General features: G+C 51.2%; 1 protein-coding gene across 1 annotated transcript in view; it reads left to right on the top strand.

Annotated features, from left to right (window-relative positions):
- The window catches only part of NOP2 (NOP2 nucleolar protein), a 15,749-nt gene extending 9,996 nt beyond the window's left edge, over window positions 1-5,753 (top strand). Inside the window, exons 2-15 of the mRNA XM_008631809.2 lie at window positions 93-177; window positions 1,267-1,532; window positions 1,824-1,867; window positions 1,989-2,158; window positions 2,932-3,131; window positions 3,234-3,323; window positions 3,403-3,490; window positions 3,586-3,726; window positions 3,893-4,032; window positions 4,297-4,386; window positions 4,654-4,776; window positions 4,863-4,960; window positions 5,056-5,186; window positions 5,294-5,753. Of these exons, the coding sequence (XP_008630031.2) occupies window positions 93-177; window positions 1,267-1,532; window positions 1,824-1,867; window positions 1,989-2,158; window positions 2,932-3,131; window positions 3,234-3,323; window positions 3,403-3,490; window positions 3,586-3,726; window positions 3,893-4,032; window positions 4,297-4,386; window positions 4,654-4,776; window positions 4,863-4,960; window positions 5,056-5,186; window positions 5,294-5,550 (1,923 nt within the window). The 3' untranslated portion in view covers window positions 5,551-5,753. The remainder of the gene's footprint in view (window positions 1-92; window positions 178-1,266; window positions 1,533-1,823; window positions 1,868-1,988; window positions 2,159-2,931; window positions 3,132-3,233; window positions 3,324-3,402; window positions 3,491-3,585; window positions 3,727-3,892; window positions 4,033-4,296; window positions 4,387-4,653; window positions 4,777-4,862; window positions 4,961-5,055; window positions 5,187-5,293) is intronic.
- Window positions 5,754-11,776: the final 6,023 nt, after the last annotated feature.

The raw sequence follows: 11,776 nt of genomic DNA, 5'->3' as shown, positions 1-11,776 counted from the left end.
GGGGGGAAAAGCGGAGAAAAAATGGGGGGAAAAGTTCCCCTCATCCCGGCGCCAGGGAAAAACCGGGAAGAGCCAGGGAAAACCGGGAAAAGCCAGGGAAAAGAGGGAAAAGCCAGGGAAAAGGGAGGAGGCCGCTCGGACGAGGAGGAGGAGGAGGAGGAGGGCGGGAGCCGACAGGTGAGTGGGAGCGGGGTCCGAACCGGGCTGACGGGCCCGCAGCCCCCGGGCGCTGCCGCCACCGCCCTTCTGCGGCGTCGTTTCTAAGGCAAGGGACACGTGGAATTTCATTATTTTAAGTCACAGAATCACAGAATATCCGGAGTTGGAAGGGAGGCACTAGGATAATTGAATCCAGCTCCAGGCCCTGCACACGACCACCCCAAGAGTCACACCATATTCCTGAGAGTGTCGTCCAAACTCTTCTTGAACTCTGTCAGGCTTGGTGCTGTGACCACTTCCTTGGGAACTTGTTCCAGTGCCCAACCACCTTCTGTGTGAAGAAGCTTTTTCTGATATCCAACCTAAACTTCCCCTGACACAACTTCAGGCCATTCCCTCAGATCCTGTCACTGGTCACCACAGAGAAGAGATCAGTGCCTGTCCCTTCTCTTCTCGTGAGGAAGCTGTAGCCTGCAGTGAACTCTGCCCTCAGTCTCCTCCAGGCTGAACAGACCAAGTGACCTCAGCTGCTCCTCACAAGGCTTCCCCTCCAGACCCTTCATCATCTTGGCCCTCCTTTGGGTGCTCTCTAATAGATAATAACAATGAATTCTATCTGATTCCTGGTGGCTGCCGTGCCAGGAGGCAGTGTTGTCTGAAGAACTAGTAAAAGGTCTCTCTTCTGCATGTTAAATCTGTTTCTTACTTATCCTCTATTCACAGCAAGGTGGTTGCAGGCTGCTTTTGTAGCTGAGGCTTTTAAATCTCTGTTACATCTGGCATAGCCCAGGAAGCTCTTGCAGTAGGAAGAAAGAAGGATAGACAAAGATTAGGGACAGAGGGTACCCTAATATGTCAGAGCAAATACCCTAAGAATTTTGTGGTGGTGTTTTAATTTGGTAATTCTGCTTAGATCTCCTTAAAGGTCCCCTGGAGGAGAGGTGAGAATGTCCCCAGTACTTTATGAGATATAGAGAGCAAGCAGTCCCTCCTTCGGGACAGGCAGCTCAGGACTAGGCTGAAGGCCTTTTTGTGTAACAACTGAAAAAGCAGAGCAGCTGCTTTTGGAAATAATGCCTAACCTTTAACCGCTTCTTCTGCCTCTAGTTGAAGAGCAGGTGCCCCCACAGAAGGAGAAACGTGCTGTAAAGGCAGCAGGACAAACTCCCCGTGGCCGGTCTGGCTTCAGTGATGGCAATTCCAAGTGGCTGGCTCCAGCCAAAGCCAAGAAAACCCAGCCTAAAGGAAACCACGTGGAATTATCCAGCGATGGTGAGGTGGAAGAGGGCAGCTGGGAGATGGAGGAGGAGGAGGATGGGAGCAGCGAGGAGATGGTGGATGATTATGGTGCCTCGTCTTCAGAGGAAGAAGAGGTAGGAACTTGCCCTTAATTACACAAGAAATACTTGATATATTGTTGGCTGAAAGGACCCTTCAGGGCTGGGGAAAAAGGATGGCTTTAGTGGCAGGGGGTGGTGAGGTGGTGGAGAATTTTCGCCATCTTTCCTTCACAAGAATGATTTCAAGTTTAGCACTTGATTCCAGCATAACATTCACTGCTTTTGTTTGTTGTCCCTTTTAAACAGAGCAAGTAAATTTCACAGGTGCTGGGAAGTAAGCGGACAACTGTGGATGTTTTTTGATTAATCTTTGTCTCTATTTAGCTGCTGCCTATTGAAAAAGCTGCCCTGAAGCAGAAGTCTGACAGGTGAGTGTGTAGAGCCTTTCCTGGATAGATGAGGAGCCTGTGTTGTTATTCTCCTGTCATTTCTGTCATCTAAGAAATGGTAGTTGTGAAGTGTCTGTGTGATCCCATTCTTTGTCCTTAGGGAAGGCCTCAGTGAAGATGACAGCGAAGAGGAAGAGGAGGAAGAGGAAGCAGAGGAGGCAAGCAAGCAGAAAATAGGACAGAAGGAAGAAGAAGGCCCAGATCTGCAGCTCAACCTGGATATAGATGAACAATTTAAACTGCCAACTAGTGAAGAGATTGAGAAGGAGGATATCCTTTTTATCTGTTACATCCATAAGTCATGTGCATGATGCAGCATGGGGCCTGGATACAACCAAAGAGCTTCACTTGGACTTTGTCATGCATATTGCTTAGCAAGAGTGTCTGTGCATGACAAGGTATTTTTAGCTGAGCTGTCCTAATAGATAGTGTATAATGCTGTGCTTCTGTATAGCACAGTTAGGAAATCTGTGACACCCTGTATGGGGCTTAGAACCTGTCCTAATTTCCTTTCTAGTCCTAAATACATATGGATGTCTTATTACGTGGTTTGTTCCTCTCTACCCTGATTTTCCTGGTGGGTGCTTGTGTAACCCATTCCCAGAGTTTCTGATGACAGCAATTCTAGCATCCAAAGTGCTTGCTGCTGGACTTTGGTGATTTTAATTTCCTGCCTCCCTTCTTATTCTCCCTCTGTACCCCTCGGTTGCCCTTGGGGAACTTCTAATCTCTTTTCTGCTGCAGGTAATGCTTTCAGTATTAAAAATCTCCTTTGTTGGGTTTTTTCTCCCCCCCCCCCCATTTTTCTCTGTTTATCTAAAGTAATTCTTTTAAACACCCTGTAGTTCTGCCTTGTGAGCTTTTTTGTCCAGTTCCGCCCTTTGAATCCTGCACATGCTGAGCTCTGGTGAAAGCAGTATTCCAGCAGAGCCTTTCTGGCGCGGGCAGCGTTGTGGCGCGCGGGTCCCGCACGGCTGATTGTACTCGTAAAGAGCCTCTGGGCGAGCTCCTTGCTGTTCATGGTTCCTTGACGGTGCTCCCACCTGCTGAGCCCCCTGACCTGCACGTCATCCACCAGCGCATCCAGGGCAACATGGAAGTGCTGCAGGACTTTGCGGTGAAGCGGGAGGAGGGGCGCTCGCGGCAGGAATACCTCGCGCTGCTGCGCCGCGACATGGCCGCCTACTACTCCTACAGCGACTTCCTGCTCACCAAGCTCATGGACATCTTCCCGCTCCCTGAGGTGGGATCCTGCCCTGCCCACAGCTGTGCTGCCCCATGGAGGTTTGGCTGCCTCCCTGAGGATTCATTTTCGTCTCTGTTCTCTGTCCCGTCTTCCATCCAGCTGATAAACTTCCTGGAGGCTAACGAGGTTCCCCGCCCTGTCACCGTTCGCACCAACACACTGAAGACGCGGCGGCGAGACCTGGCACAGGTGAGCAGGAGCCAGTGGCTGTGTCCTGCACTGGCTGTCCCACAGAGCGGCGTCTCAGTCCCTTCTCCTTGTCTTGCAGGCTCTAATCAACCGTGGTGTGAATCTTGACCCCTTGGGGAAGTGGTCAAAAACGGGACTTGTTATTTATGACTCCACTGTGCCCATCGGTGAGATCACCTTTACCGTGCAGGGCTGAGCCCAGCTGCTCCTGCTTCCCTTTCTTTCATGTGTCATCTTCTTCTGTGCTGCCTTCCCTGCTCAGGTGCCACTCCAGAGTATCTGGCTGGACACTACATGCTGCAAGGAGCCTCCAGTCTTCTCCCCGTCATGGCGCTGGCCCCACAGGAGAATGAGCGCATTCTGGATATGTGCTGTGCCCCAGGAGGCAAGACCAGCTACATAGGTACCACCCTGGAGTCTTGGGAGGGATGCTCTGTCAAGTGAGGAGTTTCCACTGCTCTACCCAGAAAGGGGGAATAGAGGGGGACTGAAAGGAGGGGTGGCTGTCAGTGCAGACAAAAGCACAAGAGGTTTTCAGCCCCTTGCTGGTGTGTTTTGCCCTCTGGCAGCTCAGCTTATGAAGAACACAGGGATGATCCTGGCCAATGACAGCAGTGCCGAGCGGCTACGTAGCGTGGTAGGGAATTTGCACCGGCTGGGAGTCACCAATGCTGTTGTGAGTAACTGCGATGGACGCCAGTTCCCCAAGGTATGTTCCTGTTCACAGTGCTTACCTAGAGCTGCTGTGCTGTCCCTTTTGTGAAGCCGTGTTCTTCAAAGTCACCTGTCACAGGAGGATGAGCAGAGCTGCTGGGGGGAGTGTGTTTGTTAGTTGATACAGAGGCAGGCAAGGCAGGTGGAGAGGGAGGAGGGGTGTTTCCTGCCTTCCCAGTCTTCTGGTTCCCCTTCTAGTCTTGGCCTTGTGTTGAGTCCCCACCTGTGAGCATAATTCCACATGTAAATCTACCTGTAGGTGCTTGGAGGGTTCGACCGTGTCTTGCTTGATGCTCCTTGTAGCGGAACAGGCGTCATTTCCAAGGATCCTGCTGTCAAAACCAACAAGGTGGGTGACCAGTGCAGACTGAAGTATGAGTCACGAGAGGAAGGACTTCAGGGCAGCTTTGTTCTTGAGAGATACCTACAATACATTTTTCCTTTTCTTTCCTATTTTGTGTGTTGTACCAGGGCTAGTTTTTTGAGATTACTTTTACCGAAGACTCCAGACTTGTATATTATATGTGCTTTGCTCTCCTGTCATCCCCTCATCCACAGCAGAGGCCTGGGGTGCTTCCCTGTGCCTGTGGCATCCTAACCTTTCTTTCTCTTTCAGGATGAGAAGGATATCGTGCGCTGTGCCCACCTGCAGAAGGAGCTGATTCTTAGCGCCATAGATTCAGTCAATGCTGCCTCAGAGACAGGGGGCTACATTGTCTACTGCACTTGCTCCGTCATGGTAAGTGCCTTCTACCATGATCTGCTGTGGTCATCTCCTCCTCGGGAGACAGTGAGTTTTGGATCCTAATGCTTAGCCTCTGGCAGGTGGAGGAGAATGAGTGGGTTGTGGATTATGCCCTGAAGAAACGCAATGTCCGTTTGGTGGCCACAGGCCTGGACTTCGGCAAGGAAGGCTTCACCAGGTGCGTGCCAGGTCACAAGCTGCACATGTGACTGCGCCTTGGTGGCCAGGTTTGAGCAGGTGTTGTATCACTCCTCCCCCCACTTCCTCCTGCAGGTTCAAGGACCGTCGCTTCCACCCGTCCCTCAAGTGCACGCGGCGTTTCTACCCCCACACGCACAATATGGATGGGTTCTTCATCGCCAAGCTCAAGAAATTCTCCAATGCCATCCCGCAGGCACAGAAAGGTAGCGTGGTGCTGGAGCTCAGCTGAGCTGGCTGGGCCTGCCCTCACAGGCTGCTTCCCCTGCAGAAGCCACGTGGGTTCTTCTCAAGCACCTTTCTCTCGTTTCAGACGAAGAACCTGTTGCGGAAGCGGCAGCTCCGTCTGCTGTCCCCGATACCGTCACAGAGCCTCCGCCAAAAAAGAAGAAACTTGAGGGATCAAAAGCTGACAAAGAGCAGAAGCTGCCACAACCTGCTTTGAAGAAGAAACGTTCATTGCAGGCACAGAGGAGACCCTTGAAGGCTGTCCGGCCTTCTCCCAAAATGATGCGGCCTAAAGTCCCTACCAGGAAGAAGAAGCATAGAGTGAAAGCGAATGGACAGTGAGAGGAACTGCTTTTCCAGGTGTTGGTCCCTTCCTTGGAAAGCAAAGGCTGCTGCTGCTCTGTGTGTACCCACCACTTTGTTGCTCTGTGCAGATCACCTCTGCAGCTCTGAGCACCTGGGACAGTGATAGCCCCCTTTGCTCCTTTCCCTCTGCATCAAGGACTGATGCACTGACCCATTAAAAGTTTTATACTCTTGCTCAAGTCTTGTCCTTTTCCCTTGGAACATATAATACAGAATTCTGCTGTGTCCCTGTACTCCTTTGCAGTAGAAACCCCTTTCACTCCCAGCTGATGCTCTGGCATTTCTGATGTCTGTCCTTATTCCCTACAACGGGGATGTTTGTGAAGCAGCAGTGGGAGCTGAAGTCCTTGCTGCCTGCATGAAGGCTGTATTGTGTGGAGATGTCAGCTGAGCGCTTTGTCTGGGCAAGGCTTTAGCCCAGTGGTTCCCTAGTTCCCTGTTGTCACTTAGTTCCCTCTTGTGACTGTCCCTGTTTCACCGTTTTTCTGGTCCCCAGCAGACTCTCAGTTCTTGGCCTCCCAGACTTGAGCAGGGATTTGCTGTTGGTTTGTGGAGCTGTACAGTCGAGTTCTTTTTCTGTTTACCCAGATGCAGCTGCTTTTCCTTAAGACATAGCAAGCATTGGTCTGGGCTGTTTCTATTTAAATGTCTTGCTCTGCTACGTGCGAGGCTGCAGATTTCCCACACAGCCAGGTGTGTCTGTGCCACCAGCAGAAACTGAGCAAAACTGCTGTGGTGAGTGCCCAGGGAAACACAGAACTCACAGAACATGAAATACAAAAAAGGCCTAATCCTGTTCTTGCTCCCTGGCCCATCAAACCTGGACTGTGCTGGTGGATTGTCTGCCCACACTTCAGTGGGTCGCTGGCAGCTGCTCCTAAGGCTTGTGGTCTGTCTGGTGCCAGGCTTTCAGACCTCTTCTCCTACTTCGAGGCTAGTCCAGCTTGCAGTTAGCTAACGGATCCCCAGCGTGCATGCGTGCAGAGGAAATGACTTGGATTAGCTTAATGCCAGGCCAGGACAGATGGTGGTAATCCGGAGCAGGGCTCAGCCACACAGGCACGCTGACCAGCAGCCAATCTCCGTGTGACTGGCTCCTTCTATTAATTCCTCTCTCCATTTCCCATGCTCAATTCTCCCTGATTTGATGCCTCCCTTTCTCCTCCTTCGATCCTTCCCCTCAACACCTCATAATAGGTTTTGCTCCCATAATCTTCCTTAAAACATTGCATGATAAACTTTACACAGTCCCACAGTTACCTCAAACATCCCATCACAGATCTGCTCTTTCCCACGCAGCCCATGATAATACTGTTTTTTTATCAGTTGTGAAGTTTCTGGCTGAGGCTCTTCCAGGTTGCACTTGAGTGGTTCCTGTAATGGTTCAATCTCTCAGTGTCTCGGGAGTCCTGGTCTTTGTTACAGACCTTGTTATCTTCTGCTTTTTAGGGCTTATTGATCTGTGTGTTTTATTTACTATAACCCTGTTGGGGGGAGGGGGGGTTGACTTTTTTGTGTTGAATAGCCATTAACCAAATATATTCATAGTTGAAAATTAACTTTTTCCCCATGCTTCCCCAGTGAATTAGGGCAGGGAGGAGCCTCTGAACATGACCATCTCTGGGCTTGTGTGGTGAGGTCTGGATTGCTGGATATAGAGGCTCCAAGGGAAGCTTTTCGGTGCCTTTCAGAATAATTAAATAAATGCTGGGTGCAATAGGACCCAAGGGAAGGAATTTTTGCTTCAATACTGCATTTCTAGTGCCCCCCATCTGAATAAAGACTGTGAAACTGGGAAGTGTTCAGAGAGGTCAAATACATCCTAAATTTTGGTGAGAGAAGCAGCAAGAGTACCTCAGTGCCTCTTTAAGCCCTGGGCCTGTCCTTTCGGGAGCAATGCTGATCTGTCCCACTGCCTGCTGAGGGCCCCATGTGAGTGTGCCACCTCAGCTTGAGAACCAGTTTATCCTGATAACCCCAGCAGCAGTTTTCCTGCTTGGAAACCAGTTTTCCTGGTTGGAATCCCAAGGTAACTGTGTGGTTTCTAGCAATCTCCAAAATACGATGGAAGTTCAGCCCTGAAATGCAGGAATAGCTGCTGCTTTAACTGTGTCAATAAAACTTCTCTCTTGCCGAGCATTGTTCCAATCACTTGGCATGCCTGCAAACCTTTCGTTATAGCTGGGAAGAGACGGGAAATTTTCATCTCCCTTTGGTGGTTTGATCTCCTTCTGCTCTTGATTTCAGCCATGGTAGTTATTGCTGCTCAGAGAGATAATGTTGAGTGTGACATTGAAATGCCACTATCGAGCTTCCAAAGCAGTACTGGGAATGCAGCAGCTGGGGGGACAAAGCTTGGTGGTTTCCTCTGCATTCTGGTACAAGGCTGTGGTCACATTAGGTTGGTGCTTTGCAGCTGCCTGCTTACTCTGGGAACCTTTTGTTACCTGAAAGCTGAGATTTCTGGAAAATGTGACTGCTGGATCACCTTTCAGTGCCTTCCTTTAATGTGTTTTAATATCTGAAAGCTGCTGATAACGTGGCTTGCGAGAGCTGAGACAGAGCAAAGCAAGAACTGAGGCAGAGCAAGGATTGAAAGCAGATCTGAGGGGTAAAAATGCTGTCATAGATTAAAAGCTGGTTGAGAGAAGTCGTGATATCTGTTCCGCTGTGCTGCGCCCAGTCCTTCTCCCTGAACTGGGAGTTTGTTGGAGAAGCCTTATCAGGGCACCATGAAGACAGCCAGCTGGCAGCTCCCGCCTTGCAGGCTCCAAAGAGCTGCCAGCTCCCCTCTACATGCCAGGAGGGAGAGGCCGGCACTGTGCTGCTGCACCCTTGGGGTGGTGCAGGAAGGAAAAGGAAGACTTCTGGGGACAATAGTGCGTAATGGAAAGAGAAGAGACTCCAGCAGGGACGGGGGTCGGTCACTGATTCCAGTGATGTCATGGGCTGTAATGTCTGCTCGGGGCCAGGCATGCAGCCTCTGGTTGTATTGCCTCATGTCTGGCTGTATCCAGAGGAAGGATGTCCCGCACTGCACGTTTCAGGGACTTGGGTATGAAATTTGGATCTTTGTGCACACACTACCTTGCACATAACACCCATAGATATGGGCACTTTTGTAGGGGCTGAATCCACAAATGGTTGAAGTCCCATCAGTGGGTCTTGCTCCTCCAGGCTGTCCATCCCTGCTAGGGAGGACGTGGAGAGCTCCTGAGGAGGTCTCACCTGCCTGATGGAGTCAGTAGGGAAGTGCTGAGAAGGTAAGGTCAGTGAGGTCCTGGGCTGTAGTAGTGCCTAGAACTGCCTTGTCATGAACACCTGGCTCCAAAACTCCCTCCTGGACTGGTGGTTGTGTATTTTTAGAAGAAAATCCATTCTTTCCTTCGCTGTTAGACAGGAACATTTCTGTGTGTTGTTAAGTGTGGCCATCACCCAGCCGCAGGTGGCAGCTGCTCCTCTGCGCCAATTTCTCCACATTTGCACCCAAATCCAGGCAGCTGACTGGGCTGATGGCTTTGCTAGGCTCAAAACTTGTGTGTTCATTGCAACATCTTCCTCTGATTGTATTGAATTGGATAGAAGCAATTTTAGGGGTCAGTTTCAGTGAAGAATCTTGGAAGTTGGAAGACTTGGAGAGTTTACACTGAAATATTTCAGCAGTGTGGTGCAAGGGAGAAGATACCGCAGAGGTACTCGGAGGGAAGGAGAGCAGGGAGGTGGGGTATAGACACACCAATGGGACCTATGCCTTACAAAAAGAGCCTCTGTGAAAGCTGTGGAGCCAATTTGGACAGGTTTCAGCTATGAAGCACCTTTGCAAGGAGGACGTGTTAGCTACCACAAGGTTCTGAGATCTGGGAGAGGAGGAGCCTCTCAACCAGGCAATGGATGCTACAGCTGGGCAAATGCAAAGGAGACAGGTGATTTTAACAGGGGGTTGCCACCTGGGGAACCTACCTTGATTTGCCCGTGGAGGACAGTGGTAGAGGCTTAATCTCTTTTTACTGTGCTGTCAGCAATTAGACACAGTGCCACATGAGTACCTGACCTGAACTACAGGAGTTTGCACTGCCTGTTTTGTACAGGGTCAGAAAATGCAGTGGTTTTTTTTGGCCTTAAAATCTGTGCAAGTAAGATAAGTATCACCATGTTTGTGAATAAGTGTCTTCTCTTACACTGGCTACAGGTATGATTTTAAGCTGTAATGAGCAGCTCTGCATGTCAGCAGCTGCAGTCCAGCAGTGCCACTGTTGACCCTGAGCTGATAAACTGGGGGCAGGAGCGGTTGGAGGGTCTGGAGAAGCGTCAGAGGTTTGGTGAACCAGGAGGTGAAGATGAGGAGAAGGAGCTGCTGTGGTGCAGTGAGACTGAGGCCCAGAAGAGGAGTGCTGTGGTCCCCTGGTTGCTGCAGGAATAACTAGAATAAGTCGGCCTTTTGCCCCAGCCATCTTCTGCATCAATAGGAATCCTTTACCCCAGCAAGTATCCTAAGTAAGGGAAGTTAGAGAAAAAAGGAGGCCCTGTCCTCTCCAGGAGACAGCAGAAGTGTTGGTGAGAAGAGGTGCTGGAGGTCTGTAGCCCAGTCCCTGCTGTCCTGGCACGAGGTCACATCACTGGATTTGCATAGCTGAGCTCTGAGAACCACCACGGACGGAGATCCCACCACCTGCTCCAGTGCTGTGCTGGCCTCCCGGTAAAAAAAGCTTTTCCTGATGGATGGCAATGCTTTCCTCCACTGGCATTTCATTAATCAGCTCCACTTGCTGGGTTTCCCCAGCAGGACAGGAGCAGGCCAAGCAGAGCTTGGGAAAGCACTTGCTCCACGGTTTGTGGCATTGCTCTTGCCTGTGCTCCTTGCTGGCTGCATGCAGCAGCAGATCCCTCTGGTCTGACCCTGCTCGCCCAGGTACAAGGGCGTGGAGGGGTAAAACCAGGAGTATGTGAGGGGGGAGGATGCTGGCAGAAAGCACGGGCTGCCAGGCACACTGGCAGGCTGTGGCAGCGTGGGGGGCGGGTGACAGGACGTGGCAGCAGGAAGGAGGGAGTCAGCAGTGGCTAAAAGGTCACATGCTGGGAGGTTTCCGAGCTGGAGCTGTCACTGCTGCTTCAAAACAAGCTTCTTGACTGGGATCCCTCTTGTCCATCTGTCCTTCTCTTTTCCCTGTTTATTTGGTAGCATTGCTGCTGGGCACATTGCTCCCTACCAGCTGCTGTTGCAGTGCTGGTTTTTGGAAGATGGGAATCTCTTCTGCCTGTCTATGAGGAAAGCCTTCCTGCCCTCCTCTCCCTGGACAAAAGCACTGCTGGCCACCACTCAGCCTCTCCAGTCAAAGGCAGAGCACAGGAACATCCGCTTGAGAAGAGGGAAAGCGTTAAAAAGGAGGTGACAGAAGAGGAAAGCTCACTTCTTTCCCAACCTAAGCCCATCTCAGAGGGACTGAAGTCCAGTTGAGTTCCAGTGGTCATGGGTGTGCCGGGGGGATGCAGACAGTTACTAGTGGGAGAGGAGATATTATAAATGCAGCTGGGGGCTGCTGTGGGGAGCCTTGAGTCACAGGCAGGACAGGGGAGACAGGCAGGCCACAGGATATAACTGATGCTGGACACAGCAAGGCAGGAGAGGGGAACAAATTTGATTTGGCCTGCTCCCAGGCCAGGAAGGCAGAAGACTAATGGAGGGATGGAAGAGACTTGTAGCCAAAGAGGAGAAGCAGCAGAGAAGATTCAATAGGCAGACTCTCAGTCAAGACTCACAAAGCTGGCCGTCCTCAGTGGAGCTGGGAAGTTCCTGGCAGTGTGGATTGAGCCATACCTTTGATCCCAAGGGAAGGGCTGTAGCACACTGCCCCACTGGAGCACGCCCAGCTCCCTCCACAGAGCTCAGTGTAGTGTGGTGCTGGGCATCTCTTTGAATTCAAACCCACCGCTCGCTCACCCCTTGCTGACAGCTTGGCTGAGACCGCTTTGTGCAAATGCCGCACTCGGCTCAGCTCCTCACTGGAAGTCCTGGGGGAACGGGCCAGGAGCACGCAGACAGCAAGGGAACACAGGTGTCTACATCCATAAAATATTTATGTAGGGATTGATTTGTGCGCAGCCTCCTCACACCAGATAACGGGGTGAGGGGCGACGGCAGCGCTTCTTGCAAAATTCACCTGGGGTCGGGGTCGGCGGTAAGAGGGAATGACCTAAAGAAGGC

The sequence above is a fragment of the Corvus brachyrhynchos genome, unplaced genomic scaffold, assembly GCF_000691975.1.
Source record: "Corvus brachyrhynchos isolate BGI_N302 unplaced genomic scaffold, ASM69197v1 scaffold3, whole genome shotgun sequence".
NCBI classification, from domain to species: Eukaryota; Metazoa; Chordata; class Aves; order Passeriformes; family Corvidae; genus Corvus; species Corvus brachyrhynchos.
Note: the sequence above shows the minus strand (reverse complement) of the source record. Positions and strands in the feature narration are given on the sequence as shown.